General features: G+C 46.1%; 2 protein-coding genes across 2 annotated transcripts in view; one reads left to right on the forward strand and one right to left on the reverse strand.

Moving 5' to 3' along the window:
- KCTD17 (potassium channel tetramerization domain containing 17) overlaps positions 1-19,529 on the reverse strand; it is a 99,781-nt gene that overhangs the window by 37,063 nt on the left and 43,189 nt on the right. Inside the window, exon 4 of the mRNA XM_068251940.1 lies at positions 13,421-13,516. Within this exon, the coding sequence (XP_068108041.1) occupies positions 13,421-13,516 (96 nt within the window). The remainder of the gene's footprint in view (positions 1-13,420; positions 13,517-19,529) is intronic.
- LOC137531918 (E3 ubiquitin-protein ligase TRIM11-like) lies at positions 7,455-9,574 on the forward strand. Its single transcript, XM_068251939.1, has one exon. The coding sequence runs from the start codon at positions 7,480-7,482 to the stop codon at positions 9,025-9,027; it is 1,548 nt and encodes a 515-aa protein (XP_068108040.1). The 5' UTR covers positions 7,455-7,479; the 3' UTR covers positions 9,028-9,574.

Consider the following 19,529-nt stretch of genomic DNA (forward strand, 5'->3'; position numbering starts at 1 on the left):
CTGTCCCCACATAACAATTATTTTCTGGTGAATGCCCCCACATTGTGTTTATTTTCTGGTGAATGCCCCCACATTGCGTTTATTTTCTGGTGAATGCCCCCACATTGCGTTTATTTTCTGGTGAAAGCTCCCACATTGCGTTTATTTTCTGGTGAATTCCCCCACATTGCGTTTATTTTCTGGTGAAAGCTCCCACATTGCGTATGTTTTCTGGTGAATGCTGCGCACATAACGATTATTTTCTGTTGACTGCTCCCCATAATGCGATTATTTTCTGGTGAATGCTCCCACATTCTGATTATTTTCTAGTGAATGCTCCCACATTGCGATTATTTTCTGGTGAATGCTGCGCACATAACGATTATTTTCTGGTGAATGCTGCGCACATAACAATTTTCTGGTGAATGCTGCGCACATAACAATTTTCTGATGAATGCTGCGCACATAACGATTATTTTCTGGTGAATGCTGCGCACATAACGATTATTTTCTGGTGAATGCTGCGCACATAACGATTATTTTCCTTCAGACTGGCATCTTGCTACTAATTGCCCTATTTCCTCTGGGTTCTGCGTATGTTTGCAAATTGAACATGGCAGCCATGCTGCTGGAAAGCGGAATTGCACAGCTATGGGGATTTGGATATGTGTGTGCTTCGGGTGTTGCAAGGGGGGGGGGGGGGGGATGTTGTTGCCGGGAGGGGGGGGGCCCACATCCAGATTCAACATCGGGGCCCAGAGGTTTCTAGCTACGCCACTGCTGGGACCTACCTATGCCTACCTACCGATACTGGGTCTCCTACCTATGCCTACCTACCTATACTGGGACTCCTACCTATGCCTACCTACATACAAGAAGATAATAAGGTCGTTGCTTCATTGTGGACAGACCAAATTTGATCAGCTGGACAGTCACTGTTGTTCTATCATTGAGCTACCACAGCCCGGCGACCATATGGGCTGGGAAACCGCCACGGCCTGCACTCCGGCCATGGTGCGCACCAGTCCAGCACGGTCGTCACTACGCAAACAGCTGTTTGCGGCGCGTTACACAGTGAGTTTGGTGTGTCAGTGTGAAGCAGAACTCTAATTACACTCCCTGATTGATGTATACCCATGCAAGATGTTTTAAAGCACTTTAGGCCTGCAATTTAACATTCAATGTGATTTCTGCCCTTTAAGGGAACCAGAGATGCCGGACGTACAAAGAAAAAAATATTTTATACATACCTGGGGCTTCTTCCAGCCCCATTAGCCTGGATCGCTCCCACGCCGCCATCCTCCGCTTCCTGGATCTGCCGGTACCGGGTCCCGTCACTTCCGGCGGACGCGACCAATTGGCTGCATCACAGGGGCTCCCAGCATAGCCTTACGCGTGCGGCTGCGCAGTATGCAGCTGCACACGTAAGGGTATGCCGGGAGCCCCTGTGATGCGACCAATTGGCCGCGTGCTGACGCCGACTGGCCGAAACTACGGGACGCGGAACCGGCGGATCCAGGCAGTGGAGGACGGCGGCGTGGGAGCGATCCGTGCGTATGGGGCTGGAAGAAGCCCCAGGTATGTATAAAAGCTTTTATCTGGCGTCTCTGGTTCCCTTTAAAACGCTGCTTTGCGTCACATCCAGATTTTTCCCCGGGACTTTTGGCATGTATCCCACTCCGCCATGCCCCCCTCCAGGTGTTAGACCCCTTGAAACATCTTTTCCATCACTTTTGTGGCCAGCATAATTTTTTCTATTTTCAAAGTTCGCCTCCCCATTAAAGTTGTGATGATTTGCTCAGCTGCCTGTGCAGGCAGCCAGCCTTTTGACCATTGTGTAGGTCTGCATGCTGCAGGACTCTGGAAAGAAGAGCTTCTGTCAGTTTTGCAGCTTGTCCTTGCAGAGGAATTTGCATGACAACGTATGCAAATTCCTCTGCAAGCACAAGCTGCAAAGCTGACAGAAGCTCTTCTTTCCAGAGTCCTGCAGCATGCAAACCTACACAATGGTCAAAAGGCTGGCTGCCTGCACAGGCAGCTGAGCAAATCATCACAAAAGTCTATTGCGGTTCGCAAACTTTTCTGCGAACCGAACCTTCCGCGAAGGTTCGCAAACGGGGTTCGCGAACCTAAAATCGGAGGTTCGGCCCATCTCTACTGACATCTTCCAAAGCATTTTACAGAATACATAGTCATGTCACTGACTGTCCTCAGAGGAGCTCACACTCTAATCCTACCACAGTCATATTCTAATGGCCTGCCATATTATTTTTATGCATTTATATAGCACTGACATCTTCTGCAGCACATTACAGAGTACATAGTCATGTCACTGACTGTCCCCAGAGGAGCTCACAATCTAATCCTACCATAGTCATAGTATAATGTCTTACCATATTATAATTATGTATTTATATAGCACTGACATCCTCTGCAGCACATTACAGAGTACATAGTCATGTCACTGACTGTCCTCAGAGGAGCTCACAATCTAATCCTACCATAGTCATAGTCTAATGTCCTAGCATATTATTATTATGTATTTATATAGCACTGACATCTTCTGCAGCACATTACAGATAGTGTTGGGCGAACAATGTTCGCCACTGTTCGGGTTCTGCAGAACATCACCCTGTTCGGGTGATGTTTGAGTTCGGCCGAACACCATCAAGTGTTCGGCCAAACCGTTCGGCCACATGGCCGAACAAAGAGCGCATGGCCGAACGTTCCACGAACGTTCGGCTAGCGCTGTGATTGGCCGAACGGGTCACGTGGTTCGGACCCGAACGCACTCTGATTGGCCGAACGGTCACGTGGTTCGGGTAAATAAATACCCGAACCACGTCATATCTCCGCCATTTGTCTGTGGGTTTAGCTTTGGGTAGGCAGGCAGGGTAGTTCACTCTCCAGCCACGCTAGCCAGGGTCCCCCCCAGTCATTGTGTGTCGCTGCTGGGAACAGTAGTACACCGCTCGCTCAGCCACACTATATATAGCATTGGTTACTGCCACTGTGTACCTCGCTCAGCCACACTATATATAGCATTGTGTTTACTGCCACTCTGTGTACACGGCTCAGCCAGACTATATAGCATTGTGTGTACTGCCACTGTGTACCTCGCTCAGCCACGCTATATATAGCATTGTGTTTACTGCCACTCTGTGTACACCGCTCAGCCAGACTATATAGCATTGTGTGTACTGCCACTGTGTACCTCGCTCAGCCACGCTATATATAGCATTGTGTTTACTGCCACTCTGTGTACACCGCTCAGCCAGACTATATAGCATTGTGTGTACTGCCACTGTGTACCTCGCTCAGCCACGCTATATATAGCATTGTGTTTACTGCCACTCTGTGTACACCGCTCAGCCAGACTATATAGCATTGTGTGTACTGCCACTCTGTGTACACCGCTCAGCCAGACTATATAGCATTGTTTACTGCCACTCTGTGTACACCGCTCAGCCAGACTATATAGCATTGTTTACTGCCACTCTGTGTACACCGCTCAGCCAGACTATATAGCATTGTGTGTACTGCCACTCTGTGTACACCGCTCAGCCAGACTATATAGCATTGTTTACTGCCACTCTGTGTACAACGCTCAGCCACACTATATAGCATTGTTTACTGCCACTCTGTGTACACCGCTCAGCCAGACTATATAGCATTGTGTCTACTGCCACTCTGTGTACACCGCTCAGCCAGACTATATAGCATTGTTTACTGCCACTCTGTGTACAACGCTCAGCCACACTATATAGCATTGTTTACTGCAACTCTGTGTACACGGCTCAGCCAGACTATATAGCATTGTTTACTGCCACTCTGTGTACACCGCTCAGCCAGACTATATAGCATTGTGTGTATTGCCACTCTGTGTACACCGCTCAGCCAGACTATATAGCATTGCGTACTCTGCCAGTCAGTGTGTATATTGCTGGAATCAGTAATACTCCACTCACCGCCAACCACTATATGAGCTCACCATGAGTTCCTCAGAGACCTCCGCTGTGAGCAGCACTCCCAACAACAGCAACAGCCAACGCCCCACGCAAGCTATAACATCCACCCCAGCAGCCAGTGGTCAGCAGCAGCCCTCCCCGGAGGAGAACGTTGTGTCCATCGGTCCGTCGCCAGAGCGATTAATGAGGGCTGCCATTGAGGAGATGATGGGGCCTGATGTGGAGGAGGAGGTCTGGCTCAGGCCAGCATCCCAAGTTAATGTTGAGGACGATGAGGGGTCTCTGTCTGGGGATGTTGGGGTGGCAGAGGTGGTGGGTGGGTGAGACTCAGGAGAAGAATTGTATGATGAGGATGATGATCGGGACCATCTGTATGTGCCTCAGAGTCCGACCCCGGAAAACATGTTGTATCGTGTGTTTAGGTACTAAAATCTGCGTTCCCACTTCCCAGTACTGCCCGCAGTGCCCGGGTCCACGGATCCATATAATTTTTTGGGCAGCACTATCAAACTGTGGTACTATGAGTGAGTTGCCATGGTCCTTCTGTGCTGCCTGTCACACTCACCGTCTGTCTGCAGATAGATTGTTCAACACAGCTACGCCATCTGACATGTAGTCCTGGACCTTGACCATCTTCTCCAGGCGATTGGTGTTGGAGGACGTGGAACTGCCCGATTGCTGTTCTGTGGGCTGCTGCATGGGTGTCAGAAAATGTTCCCACTCCAAGGACACTGCCAATACCATTCCCTTTTGGGCACTAGCAGCAGCTTGTGTTCTTTGCTGCCCTCCTGGTCCTCCTGGGTTTGCTGAAGTCAGTCTGTCGGCGTACAACTGGCTAGAGAAGGAGGAGGATGTCAATCTCCTCTCTAAAGTCTCCATCCTCAAGGGCCTGCTGGAATTGTTCCATTTTTGACCTGTCTGACACTTTCTTCAATCAGTTTTTTAACATTGTGTTTGTATAAACTGGGTATAAACCCAGTAATTGGTGTTGTCCAGATTCCAGAATAATGAATAATAATGAATAGTGAATAATGCGCGGGCCGCGTTCAATGCAGTCTAGCATGAATTGAGCCATGTGTGCCAGAGAGTCCTGCCAGACTCCTCTGTCTTCATGTTCTTGTGAGCGTTGTGATTGTTGTGATGCACCATATTCGTCACCAGCATCACTTTCTTCCTCTTCTGCTGTCCATTCCCGCTAAATTGTGGAAGTCCAACGTGCACCGCTCTGTCCCTTGGCAGTGGGGGCATCCAATTCCTGCTCCAACTCCAGCTGTTCCTCGTCCTGTTCTTTGTCATAGCTGGGACCAGCGTTTCCTGAGGCAGGTTGCCTGATGTTGGTATCATCACGCTGATCGTTTTCATCTTCAGAATCCCCCACTTGCATCATGCCAGCGGTTTTCCATCTTCAACATTGATTTCTTCAGTAAACACAGCAGTGGTATTGTAATGCTGACTGTAGAGTTGTCACTGCTCAGTCACGCAACGTGGATTGCTCAAAATTTTGGAGGACTTGGCAGAGATCCAACATGGTGGCCCAATCAGATCCACAGAAGCTTGGTAGCTAGCTGCTGGAATGCGCCTCGGCACTGCGCAAAAGCGTGCTAGCATGTGCAGCGTAGAATTCCAGCGCGTAGGGAGGGACATCACCCAGCGAGCGATGGTGCTCTAGATTGAAGCGCTCCTGCATCTCTTGGTGAGTCCTTCAGAAGCGGTACTGGACTTTTAACAATGTTTGTTTTTTTTTTCCTTCAACAGAAGATCTGCCACGTTGGAGTGAGGAGGACGCCGCCGACCCCGACACCAAGCTGAACCCCGGCGAACTCCAAGCAGAGGATCTTCAGGAACCCTCAAGGCTTTGAGCAAGCTGAGGAGGATCAGCAGTCCCGACGAGACCTCTCCTCATATGCGACTGAGTGCAGTGGAGCTCCCCAGAACAACCTCTCAGTTGTCACTTTGTCACTGGTCACTTTGTCACTTTGTCATTTTGTCACTTTGTCACTTGTCACTTTGTCATTTTGTCACTTTGTCACTTGTCACTTTGTCACTTGTCACTTTGTCACTTTGTCATTTTGTCACTTTTCACTTTGTCACTTGTCACTTGGTCACTTGTCACTTGGTCACTTGGTCACTTGTCCAGATGATCTCGGTACACCTCCTGCGATTCAAATTCCTGCACACATTGCTCTGGGATTTGGGTGTGATGAATGATGCATCTAACTGGCCACCGGAGGCAATTAAGGCCTTCAAAACATTGAAAGCAGCTTTCTGTTCCGCCCCCATTTTGCGTCATGTTGAGTTGTTGACGTCATGTTCATCTTCGGCCTCGCCTTGCATTTCAGTGCGAGGTGCATTTTCCACAGAAAAAGGTTGTGAATCCGGGCACAACATTTGTGGCTGTTCCATTGACCTTTCACAGGTAGAAGATTGTGGGGGTGGGAATAGCTCCTCCGAATAGCCCATTGTGTCCTGAAAACTACTCATTGCATTGCTTTGCGCACACATTTTTTTGTCCTCATGCAAGGCCTGAGTTGCACCTGAAAGCGTGGCCTTCTCCTCCTGCGCCTCCTCCTGTTCCATCACGTCTGCTGCTGCTGGGTTAGCGTTGACGCCCGGTCCCTGTTTATTTAACCTCTTATCTTTATTACATTTATGACTGCATGGCGGTAAAAAGCATGCTATCCGCACGCTTCTTGTCCTCATGCAAGGCCTGGGTTGTGGTGTCTCAAAAAGCATGGCCTTCTCCTCCTGCGCCTCCTCCTCCTGTTCCATCACGTGTGCTGCTGCTGCTGGGTTAGCGTTACCGGTACCTTTTCCTGGAACCTCTTCTCTGTATTACATTTATGACTGCATGGCGACAAAAAGCATGTTACCTGTGCAAAGAAACATGACATTTTCCACATTTAAAAGACTTCCTTTGAAACTTTACAATCAATTTTCTCAAAAACTATAAGCTCTTTTTCAAATATTTTTTTTCCTCTTGTACCCACTCCCAAGGTGCACATACCCTGCTAATTTGGGGTATGTAGCATGTAAGGAAGCTTTACAAAGCACGAAAGTTCGGGTCCCCATTGACTTCCATTATGTTCGGAGTTCGGCGCGAACACCCGAACATCGCGGCGATGTTCGGCGAACGTTCTCGAACCCGAACATCTAGGTGTTCGCCCAACACTAATTACAGAGTACATAGTCATGTCACTGACTGTCCTCAGAGGAGCTCACAATCTAATCCTACCATAATCATAGTCTAATGTCCTACCATATTATTATTATTATGTATTTATATAGCACTGACATCTCCTGCAGCACTTTACTGAGTACATAATCATGTCACTGACCATGCAGACGGTGTTCTAGTTTAGACCAGGAAGCTATTGCTGTACGGAGGGAGTGTAATCCAGTACGTATCTGTGCTTCTAATTAAAAAAAATCAGCTTTGCCGTCACCCCTCCCCCAGGCAGACAATAAGTAACTGGTTCTTCTGGAATCTGAGAATCAGAGACTTTCACTTTCGTTTCCTCTCCTGCTGCCAGCGATGGCGTCTGCTGATCTGAGCGAGGAGCTGGAGTGTCCCATCTGTCTGACCATTTATAACGATCCTGTAAACCTGAGATGTGGTCACAACTTCTGCCGGGTCTGTATTGATCGTGTGCTGAACTCACAGGAGGGGTCTGCAGGTTATTCCTGTCCTGAATGTAGAGAGAAGTACAAGGAGCGGCCGACACTGCAGAAGAACATTGCTCTGAGGAACATAGCAGAGCGTTTCCTGACTACTCAGCCAGATCAGGAGGCATCCGGAGTCCATTGTACTTACTGTGTGGACTCTCCTGTACCTGCTGTTATGTCCTGTCTGCACTGTGACGCTTCTATGTGTGATAAACACCTGAGAGTCCACAGCAAGGCACCAGAACACGTCTTATGTGCCCCCACCACCTCCCCAGAGACCAGGAAATGCTCCATCCATAAGGAAATACTGAAGTATTACTGCACTGAGGATGCTGCCTGTGTCTGTGTGTCCTGCTATGTGATCGGGGGACATGTAGGACATAAGATGATGTCACTGGATGAGGCCTCTGAGGAGAAGAAGAATAAGCTGAGGAATGATCTGCAGACACTGATGACAGAGACAGAGGAGGCTGAGAAAAGAGTCCAGAGTCTGGAGGAACGCAGCAGAAAAGCAGACGGTGAGGCAGAGAGAGTCACTGCCCTGTTTACAGACCTCAGGAGACAGCTGGAGGAGCTGGAGAAGAGAGTCCTGAGTGACATCACAAGGCGGGTACAATGTTATGATGACATCATCAGACAGCTGGAGATAAAGAAGGAGGAGCTGTCCAGGAAGATGTGTCACATTGAGGAGCTGTGTAACATGACTGACCCACTGATTGTCTTACAGGAACCAGACACAGGTGACTTGTGTGACACGGAGGACAGACATGATAAGCAGCTCCATGATGGCGGGGATCTGGATGTGGCCAGCATCTCACACACATTACATACAGAACTAGCTGATATCATGTCTGGGGTAACTGGGGGGCTCTCTGTACAGCCTGCAGACATATTACTGGATGTAAACACAGCTAGTAATGGGCTACATGTATCAGATGACAGGAAAACTGCATCCTGGTCAGATATACGGCAGAACCGCCCAGAAACGCCAGAGAGATTTCAGGATAAGCCTCAGGTGTTGAGCAGCCGGAGTTTCTCCTCAGGGCGACATTACTGGGAAGTGGATGTTGGGAGATTAGCTATATGGGCAGTCGGGATGTGTTACCCCAGTATAGCCAGGAGAGGAGATCAGTCACAGATTGGATGGAATAACAAGTCCTGGTGTTTACACAGGGGGTATAATCAGTACTTGGTGACACATGACAGGATAAAGATCCAGTTACCTGACAGGATCCGCAGTGATAGAGTCAGGATATCTCTGGATTATGAGGCCGGGCAGATCTCCTTTTATGCCCTGTGTGACCCCATCAGACACCTCCACACATTTATTACCACCTTCACTGAGCCCCTCCATGCTGTGTTAGGTGTAGGGAAGGGAAGTTGTATAAAGATATCTGGGGGGAGTCAGGGGGTGTGAGAGCTCCGCCCACTGGTGACATCACAGGGGGAGGATTGTGATTGGCTGATTGTCCTGCCAGTAATTACTAGCTGTCTGTGATCTCCAGGGACAATTCCTGGTTTCTGTCCTAAATAATTATATCCTGAAATCCTCATTTATTGTCACATGATTATAATTGTATTTCTTTATCTGTAACGGATAATAATCACTATTCTCTGTAGTACTTCCAGTGGTGAGCTGCCTGTGATAAGAAACATGTATGAAGCAGGTCACTTAGGCACACATATCAGCAATGCTATGCTGCGCGCCCTGCACAAGAGTAATTCAGGAATCCAGTGATCGCCCCCTCTGAGTTGCAATAACTCGGAGGGGGAATAGTATTTAACACCACCAGGAAGTCTAGCGGCAGCAGGGAGAGCTGTCATGTGGCTCGCTAGCGGTCGTAGCATATGTACGTAACATGTAACCTGAAACTAACTATTCCTATATCTTCTTCATATATTCTGGAGTTATATTACAAACAAATAAATAAACAAATAAATGTTATAAAACAGATAAACAAGAAGCATTACTCATGAATATAAATATTTACTGACTATGTCCAGCAAATGGAGCTTCAGACACCTCATTAGGTTTGTACAGCCCTGCTGATCAGGTGTGGTTCTGTAATGAGATTACACTGCACTGCTGGCTGACTAACACAGGAGGGGCACAACTCTCTATAGGGCAGTGATGGCTAACCTTGTCGCTCCAGCTGTGGTGGAACTACGAGTCCCATGAGGCATTGCAGTACTATGACAGCTCTACTGCATAACTCTGGGAGGCAGAGTCATGATGGGATTTGTAGTTTTGTCACAGCTGGAGTGCCAAGGTTAGCCATCACTGCTATAGGGATATGTACACATGTGTAATGCTAGGTACACACGATACAATTTTCTGTGAGATTTACCTGCCATTTTGTTTCTTTTTCAACATGTCCGATCTTAATTTTGATCGATTTTCTGATCAATTTTCCGATTGATTTCCGTTCACTTCTATGGAAATCGATCTAAAAAATCAATCAGAAAATCTATTTCAATTAAGATCGGACATGTTGAAAAAAATCGATCTGGCAGGTAAATCTAACAAAAAATTGAATTGTGTGTACCTAGCATTAGAGCCATCTACTGTATATATATACAATCAAATATATGTATATATGTATGTGTGTGTGTGTATATGTATGTGTGTGTATATGTATGTGTGTGTATATGTATGTGTATGTGTGTATGTGTGTATGTGTGTATGTGTGTATGTGTGTGTGTGTGTGTGTGTGTGTGTGTGTGTGTGTGTGTGTGTGTGTGTGTGTGTGTGTGTGCGCGCGCGCGCGTGTACCTGCCGCGATCACTCGAAAACGGCTTGACCGATTTGAACGAAACTTGGTATACGGATCCCTTACTACCTGTGATGATATGTTCTGGGGGTCTCATGTCCCCCTGCACACCTGGGTGGAGCTAAAAACAGCCAATCAGATTTCACCCATTCATGTCACTGGGTGACTGGGGTTCAAATTCAGAAGGGGACGGGGCCACAAACAGCCAATCAGATTTGTTTAATTTCAATGGGAATATACAAATTATTGATACCAAGGACCCCAAAGCTCATAAACTTGGTAATTGAGTGACTGTATGTCAAGGTTTGAAAAAGTGGGCAGCGCCAACAACTACATTTTTTACATGGGGAAATATAAACTGCAGCCATTCTTACACTGTTAATGGCAGAGTTCTGAAACTTAAAGAGTAACTGTCAGGCTGCAGAAGCTAATTTAAACCTCTATTCTCCTGTGTTAAACAGTTTAGAAGGAAGCCCAAAAGCAATTAGTGAAGATAAAAATCTCAGTTACCTTTGATGTGTGCTTATCAGCAAGGCTGTTATTCTTAAGAAGACGCAAGCCGCATACCATACTGCAAAGCATTCTGGGGCTCTCCCCTCGGCTGCTAATGAGACGTTACAGCAGCTTGTAATCGCGTAGCACTGATAAATCTCGGGCAGAGTACACTGCAGGAGTCAGCTATTGTTCCTAGCCACATGGCTCATTAATATTCACTGCACAGTAGTGTTATTCAGTAGGAGCTTTTCTGTGATCAGAAGCAGGCAGGACATGACGACACATTTGGCTTCACAAACATGGAACCTGCCATGAGCTGTCAGGAGCATCATTCTCTGCATATACTATATACAAATTCTGTGAAATCCAAACGTGGACAGTGAAATGCATATGTAATGTAAGTACAGCCAATCTTTAGCTACTGATATATGTGTTTATTTTCTCTGAGACCTTATACCTAACAGCTCCTCTTTAACACTGTTAGTCACTGGGTGACTGGGATTAACATATGTGGGTGGAGCCTACAACAGCCAATCAAAATTCACCTGTTTATTTTCAAGGGGAATATTTACATTGCTGCCATTCTTACACTCTTAATGGCAGAGGCTTCAAACCTGATACAGTCAATCATTGGGTGACTGGGGTCCAAATTCACTAAAGGGGGTGGAGCCACAAACAGCCAATCAGATTTACTAGATTGAGTTTAGCCATTCTGTTCTTGGCAGGGTTCTCAAACTTGGCACACTTGGTCACTGGGTGACTGGGATTAATATTCAGGAAAGTGGGCGGAGCCTACAACAGCCATTCAAAATTCCCCTATTAATTTTCAAGGGGAATATTTAAACTACTGCCATTCTTACACCGTTAACAGCAGAGGCTTCAAACTTGCTACAGTTGGTCAGGGGACCACATTCACTAAAGGGGCAGGGCTACAAACAGCCAATCAGATTTCCTTGGTGAATAAACTGCTTTATTCACACATTTTTTAAGCCAGGTACCTGAAAGCTCACAAACTTGGTCATTGAGTGACTGTGTGTCAAGGTTACAAACAGTGGCCGGAGCCGAAAACAGATTTCACTGGGAAAATGTAAACTGCAGCCATTCTTACACTGTTAACGGTAGGGTTCTCAAATTTAGCATAGCTGGTTACTGGATGACTGGATTAATATTTAGAAAAGTGGGTGGGGCCTAAAACAGTCAATCAAAATTCACCTGATGATTTTCAAGGGGAATATTAAAATTGCTGCCATTCTTACACTGTTAATGGCACAAGCCTTTAAACCTGGTACAGTCGCTCATTGGGTCACTGGGGTTCAAATTCTGAAAAGGGGTGACGCCACAAACAGCCAATTAGATTTGCTTCATTTCACTGGGAATATACAAATAATTGATGCTAAGGACCCCAAAGCTCACAAACTTGGTCAATGAGTGACTGTGTGTCAAGGTTACAAAAAGTGGGCGGAGTCAAAAACTAATTTCACTGGGAAAATATAAACTGCAGCCATTCCTACACTTTTTATGGCAGGGTTCCCAAACTTTGCCCACATGGTCACTGGGTGACTGAGATTATTATTCAGGGAAGTGGGTGGAGCCTATAATAGCCAATCAAAATTCACCTGTTGATTATAAAAGGGAATATTTAAATTGCTACCATTTTGACACTGTTAATAGCAGATGCCTCAAACTTGCTACTGCTGATCATTGGGTGACTGGGGTTCAAATGCTGGAGAGAGGCGCAGCCACAAACAGCCATACTGATTTGTTTAATTTCTGTAGGAATATGCAAATTATTGATGACAAAGTCCCCAAAGCTCACAAATTTGGTCATTAAGTGTTTGTGTGTTAGAGTTAGAAAAAGTGGGCGGAGCCGACACCAGCCAAATACATACCCGGGCAACGCTCGGTCATCAGCTAGTATATAAAACAATGTTGTTGTGACATGTATGTGAAAAAATGTATCTGAAATGTCTCTGAACTGAGGTTTAACTAAATTGAATGGAGTTTGGGTAATCCATTTGTAAATTTCACGTTACACAAAAATTACAACCACGGCAGTCGTAAACAATTTTCCACGTCAACTGTGAAAAAACTTTAGCACAAACCAGAATGCGGGAATAGTGGGAATGAGCAAGAAATAATAGGAAGTTAAAACATTTCTTTTCAAAAAGATTTTTTGAGAAAATCAATTTTAAAAAATTAGAAAAATAATTTGCTTGCTCTCAAAAGTATTAAGTTTAGCATTTTCCTGTGATGACGTGTATTGCGGAACAGGAATATAACTATGAAGGAATTATAATGGAAATTAATTACAAATTTGTTGGGGTGCTGGAATTTGGCTTCGTAATTGTAAATTTGTAAGCGAAATTAAGATTTTACAAAATTTGAGCTCAACACAGGTGGTGCTGCTTCTCTACACTGCCCAATCAGCAGGCTAGGGGGCAGGCCTTACCCAGGTTGCGTTGCTCAGCAACAGGAAGCAGAAATAGAGGCACAGAGTGTGTTACTCAATTCCTTGTAGATCAGCAAAGGTAATTTATTCTTTACCTGCTCAAATTTCCAGCTGTCAGACATGGTGGAGACCATCTGAGCCAACTCCGCTTCCTGACACTGCAACACCCGATAAACATGTTTCTGTTGGGACTAAAAAAAAAAAAAAAAGACACTGATGATGAAATGAAACTAAAAAATGCTTACAGTTAAAAAAATAAATGAATGAAATAAACAATTGTATCTATCCTCCTTCTCCTAAAAATGACTTTTTAAGATATTCCACAGTTTTATATTATATTTCAATCTACTTTTAAAGTTTTTACTGTTTTGATGTTTTTGCTCAATGACACATTCATTGGAGTATGCCAGAGCTAAAATCTATGAACTATTGAACCTTTTTATCTCTTCCCTGCTCTCAGAAGCAATTTTCTGCTAGGAAAGTGTTTTATAGTTGTAATTTCTTATCAGTGAGGGTCACACTGTAGTCTGACCCAGTCCTGATTCAGACAGGAACCGCCACTTACATACCTGATGATTAAGGCTGGTTTCACAGTGGGACGTTACAGGCGCACGTTAGAGCAGCCTGTAACGCAGCCCACCGCACAGTAATGAAAAATCAATGGGGCTGTTCACAGTGCGGACGTTGCGTTACATTGTAACGCTGCGTCACAAGACAACGTACTGCATGCAGTACTTTGGACGCGGCTGAGCCGCGTTAGACTGCTTGCACATGCTCAGAAATGTTGGGGAGGAGCGGAGAGCGGCCAGGCACATGGCTAATTAATATGCACTGCACGTTATGACGTGCAGTGTTTACTTCCTGGAGCAGCCGCTCTGTGCGGCGATTGGCCGGCGGGACCACGTGATGCCGCATGCGCACAAGAGTGCGCATCACGGCATCACTGACGCCAGAGTGAGCTGCACAACGCGGCTCACTCTGACGTCCAGATCTAGCACCACCAGGCGTTCCGTTAGGGGGACGTTATGCGACCTTAACGCCCCCTCTAACGCAACGTCCTGGTGTGAAATTAGCCTAACTCTTTTAGGCAGAGAAAGAAAAAAAAGGAACACAGTGTAGTTATTTGTGTGCTAGGCACTGTATATACACATGCTTATCTCATCATGTCACATGACATCTTGGGTTTCCTGTAAGGTGGGATTATACTCCAAAAAGTAAAATTTCAGTATCTACTTGTTAAATAAAAGAACATTTAAAAGCATCACCAAGTATTCCCTGTGTGTAAAAATGTTTATCTTCACTGCCTAAAGCACTACAGGCTTGCTCATCTCTGGTCATCAACAAATGTAATCATTGCAAGCTGGCACTCTGTGCCTGTGTCTTGACTCTGCTCCCCCTCCTTCTGCTGAATAGACACATTGTCCTGGCAACAGCTGAGTCAATTCAGAAGAGGGAGGGGGCAGAGGGAAGAAACAGACAGAGAGTGTTGGCTGGCAATGATTACATTTGCCAATGACCAGAGATGAGCAAGCCTGTACTGCTCTCTGCAGTGATAATAAACATTTTCACACAGGGAATGCACGGGAATGCCTTCAAATGTTATTTTATGTAACTAAGAGTAGTTAATGAAATTAGACTTTTGGGAGTATAATCCCACTTTAAAGGGAACCTTAACTGAAATTGATATGGATGTTTCCTTTTAAACAATACCAGTTGCTTCACAGTCCTGCTGATCTCTTTAGCTGCAGTAGTGGCTGAATCACATACCTGAAACAAGCATGCAGCTAATCCAGTCTGACTTCAGTCAGAGCACCTGACCTGCATGCTTGTTGAGGGGCTGTGGCTAAAAGTATTAGAGATGCAGGATCAGCAGGAGAGTCAAGCAACTGGTATTATTTTAAAAGGAAAAATCTATATCCTTCTCCGTTTAGGTTCCCTTTAAATTTTGGCAACTAAACAGCATTATACATACGGTAGCACCAGGAGAAGTTTGCTAGCTCTCAATGAAGAGATGCTTACATGCACCCAACAATCTCCATGCATACATTCAAGAGAAGGTGTCCCCTGGTCTACGATTCAGAGGATTCACTGGTAAACAAAATAAGGTTTATTAAAGAACTAAAATGGGACAAAATGCATTTCTCGGGACTTTGCCACTTCCTCGGGTCTGTAACAAGGTGTTTGGATCTGGGCCAAGTGAGCACCGCTTGACTTAGCGTAACGTAAGGCCAGTAATGTCTGAAAGGGGCACACACAAGACAATCCGTGCACCGCTTCCTTGATACACTGTGTTTATTTTCCCATGCAATACATCAGCAGATGGATAGGCAATATTCCAGTGACAGTGTTCACATATACGTTTGCATTATGTCAATCTGACCTGTGCCGTGGACGGGTGCGGGGGGGTGACCAGGGGATGGGAGGACTGCGCGACAGCCGTTTCGCGCCGGTGTGGCGCTTGTTCACGTGCAGGTATCCTTGGGCGAATGGCGGCGTGTACGGGCTTCCGTGATGACACTCGGAGGCCCCGCCCATCACGCACGCCATTGGCTCCTGGGTGCTGGGTAGTGATTGAGTGCGAGGCTAGGGGGGAGGAGACCGGCCTGTGACATGGCATTGGTTAAGTGGTTGCTATGTCAACAAAGACACGCATATACAGTGATTACAGATCGCCGCAACATGGCGAATTTAAACTGTGCATACATTGTAAACATCATACCGTGACGTGCTCCAAATTATACAATTATTAGTGCCCTGACCCATTCATTATAAAACTTCAAACACTTGTGCTTTCTTTGTGTCTTAATAAAAGACACGCTCGCACTGGGCCAATGTGACTGCCTGAACCGTGCCTAAATCTCCACCTGCTTTTTATATAAAAAACTTTTTATTAGAAACCTCATTTAAAAACACCCTTATTGCGGCGATCTGTAATCACTGTATATGCGTGTCTTTGTTGACATAGCAACCACTTAACCAATGCCATGTCACAGGCCGGTCTCCTCCCCCCTAGCCTCGCACCTAATCACTACCCAGCACCCAGGAGCCAATGGCGTGCGTGATGGGCGGGGCTTCCGAGTGTCATCACGGAAGCCCGTACACGCCGCCATTCGCCCAAGGATACCTGCACGTGAACAAGCGCCACACCGGCGCGAAACGGCTGTCGCGCAGTCCTCCCATCCCCTGGTCACCCCCCCGCACCCGTCCACGGCACAGGTCAGATTGACATAATGCAAACATATATGTGAACACTGTCACTGGAATATTGCCTATCCATCTGCTGATGTATTGCATGGGAAAATAAACACAGTGTATCAAGGAAGCGGTGCACGGATTGTCTTGTGTGTGCTGCATATGAACTTGTGTTTCAAAAAGATCTGTCTGCACGCTTCCACACGCTAAGATCCCAGTTGCAGCAAGGATTAGGACGGGACTGATTATTGTACATGGTGCAGCAGACCAAACAACTCCCCCCTTACTGAGTGCCGGGCCAACCAGCATCTTTTGTGTACCACAATGTCTGAAAGGGGTTTGGCTAAATACTGTAGACAAACTATCACGCTGGTACGTGATGAGGTAACGTACAAGTGTATACACAAACTATAGTACGTAAAGCGTAGTCAGGAACAGGCCGTAATCGTGCACAAGTCAGAGATATCAAGGTACAGAGTAGCTAAACAAAATTGTAGTCAATAATCAAGCAGAGTCATACACATAGGTCAGATGTCAGTCGTATTGTAAGGATCAGGCAATAACGAAGTCAGGGACAGGCCGAGTTGAACACATGTATCAGATGGCAGTGGTACAGAAGGATCAGACTAGAGCGAGGTCAAGAGGCAGGCAAAAGGTCGGTACACCGATAAATATACAATAGATGTTACTTCAATAATATTACTAGAATATTACGAATAAATTACAAAGTATATAACTACAAGAACAAGACTGACTGACTAGAGTACATATATATTGTGCGTCTACACAATATATTAATGTAGCTCAAAATACTGCTAGCTAGGCCAACCAGCGTGCTGATTAGTATCAAGGCCAGTGAGCAACTGACTCACTTGGCCTAATATACCCTAGAGGCAAAGCAGACCCAGACCCCAGGATGACAGCCCCTCCTGTTAGACACGCCTCCTCAGCCTGCAAAGGCTGCTCTGCCCTACGCGTGCCCGACAGGAGGAACTGCGCGTGCGAGCCCCTTGCTGCACCGCTGGAGGGATGCCGGGGATGCCTTCAGAAGACGTCGTGGGGTGTTGGGGATGCCCTGAGAAGACGCTGGAGCGGAAGTCCCGTTGTTACTCAAACGCACTTATTTTGCCACGCCCACTTTATGCACGTAAAGCAGACAGAAAGCTTTTTTCCTTAGCCATGTTTCCCTCCCGTAAGTTCATGTATCTAATCAAGCAGAATAAGAGCGTAGGTTCTCCCAGGGTCGGGATGGTTGCTGTACAGTCAGGGGTGGAACAATAGACTCTGCAAGGGATGCCTCCGCAGGGGGGCCCAGAAGCCACAGGGGGCCCCGTGGGGGGGAAAGTTTGAGAGACTGACAGCTAAGGGCATGGAGAGAAAAAACGTATTCTGCTCTCGCACCATTTTTATATTGACTGCATGTGTCCACCACACAGATAAGGACTCATACACACTTTGGAATTTGTACACTGTCCCTGCTCCCTAGGGTTCGTAAAAAAAAATAACATCTGTCTCTCACTGCTGCAAAGTTCTGATGACTTCATGTACAACCTTACAAACAAAGGAGTCACATTTTTAAAAAAAGTTGTAGACTTTCCCTTTTCAGCAATCACTCCAAAAGGATTCCTAGATTCTTATCACACACAGGCTAATGACCTTATGGCCTCTGATTACTTTTACAACACAGTAGAGTGGAGATTGATGTCTTATGCTGGGCATACACGGTTAGTTTTTGCGCTGGTATCGATGCCGGCGCGTCACTGCGCGTGCGCGTGTTCGATTCCTGCTGGTCCCCGCTGGTGCTGCTAATCAGCCGCTCGTTTCTTCCCATTGTTCTCCCCACCGGTATGAAGCGGGGTATCGGACAGGTTGGATCTTATCAATCGAGCCATCAGCGGCTCGATTAATAAGAATTATCTGACCGTGTATGCCCAGCATTACTGTTGCTGCTGCTTCATTGAGAGCTTTTTGTCTCATACTGAGTCCAAGTTGTTGTAATAACAGTATCAATCAGACAGTGACATTCTGAATGTTTTGCCAAAGTTACATTGATACTATATCTTACGTTCAGCATGTCAGTGTTGTTCCTCCATATAGCATGTGCTCTCATGTAGTACAATAATACGGCTGTGTGTGTGTGTATGTACTGGGAGCAGAGCTGCAACAAGGGACTTGTTGGCTGCAAGGGGCTGGAGGAAGCCCTGGGTAAGTAGATCTGGGGGTAGCATAGATTGCCTGACATTTCCTTTAAGTATAAGTGTTTTTATCTGAATGGGGAAAACACAATGGTCCTCAGTTTTCCTGTGCAGAACAACGGAGGAAAGAGGCTCCCTGGTATGATAAAAGCGTCTAAAAACAGCTTAAAAACTGTAAATAGTATGAGGTATCTTACCTTAATGATGAAATCCCCGTAAATTATTATAAAAGACTAGCTGATTGCCCGGCGTTGCCCGGGTATGTATTTGGCTGGTGTTGGCTCCGCCTACTTTTTCTAACCCTAACACACAATTACTCACTGACCAAGTTTGTGAGCTTTGCGGTCTTTGGTATCAATAATCTGCATTGAAATGAAACAAATCTGATTGGGTGTGTGTGGCTCCACCCCCTTTTCTGAATTTGAACCCCAGTCACCCAATAACCAACTGTACCAGGTTTGAGGCCTGTGCCATTAACAGTTCAAGAATGGTAGCAATTAAATATTCCCCTTGAAAAACAACAGGTGAAGTTTGATTCACTTTTGTAGGCTCCACCCACTTTTCTGAATATTAATTTCAGTCACCCAGTGACCAACTGTGCAAAGTTTAAAAACCCTGCCATTAACAGAATGGCTGCAGTTTACATTTTCCCAGTGAAATTTGTATTTGTCTTCACCCACTGATGACCCGGCGTTGCCTGTGTATGTATTTGACTGGTGTTGGCTCCGCCCACTTTCTAACCCTAACGCACAAACACTCAATGACCAAGTTTGTGAGCTTTGGGGTCCTTGGCATCAATAATTTGTATATTCCCATA

Source organism: Hyperolius riggenbachi, chromosome 9, assembly GCF_040937935.1.
Source record: "Hyperolius riggenbachi isolate aHypRig1 chromosome 9, aHypRig1.pri, whole genome shotgun sequence".
Lineage (NCBI taxonomy): Eukaryota > Metazoa > Chordata > Amphibia > Anura > Hyperoliidae > Hyperolius > Hyperolius riggenbachi.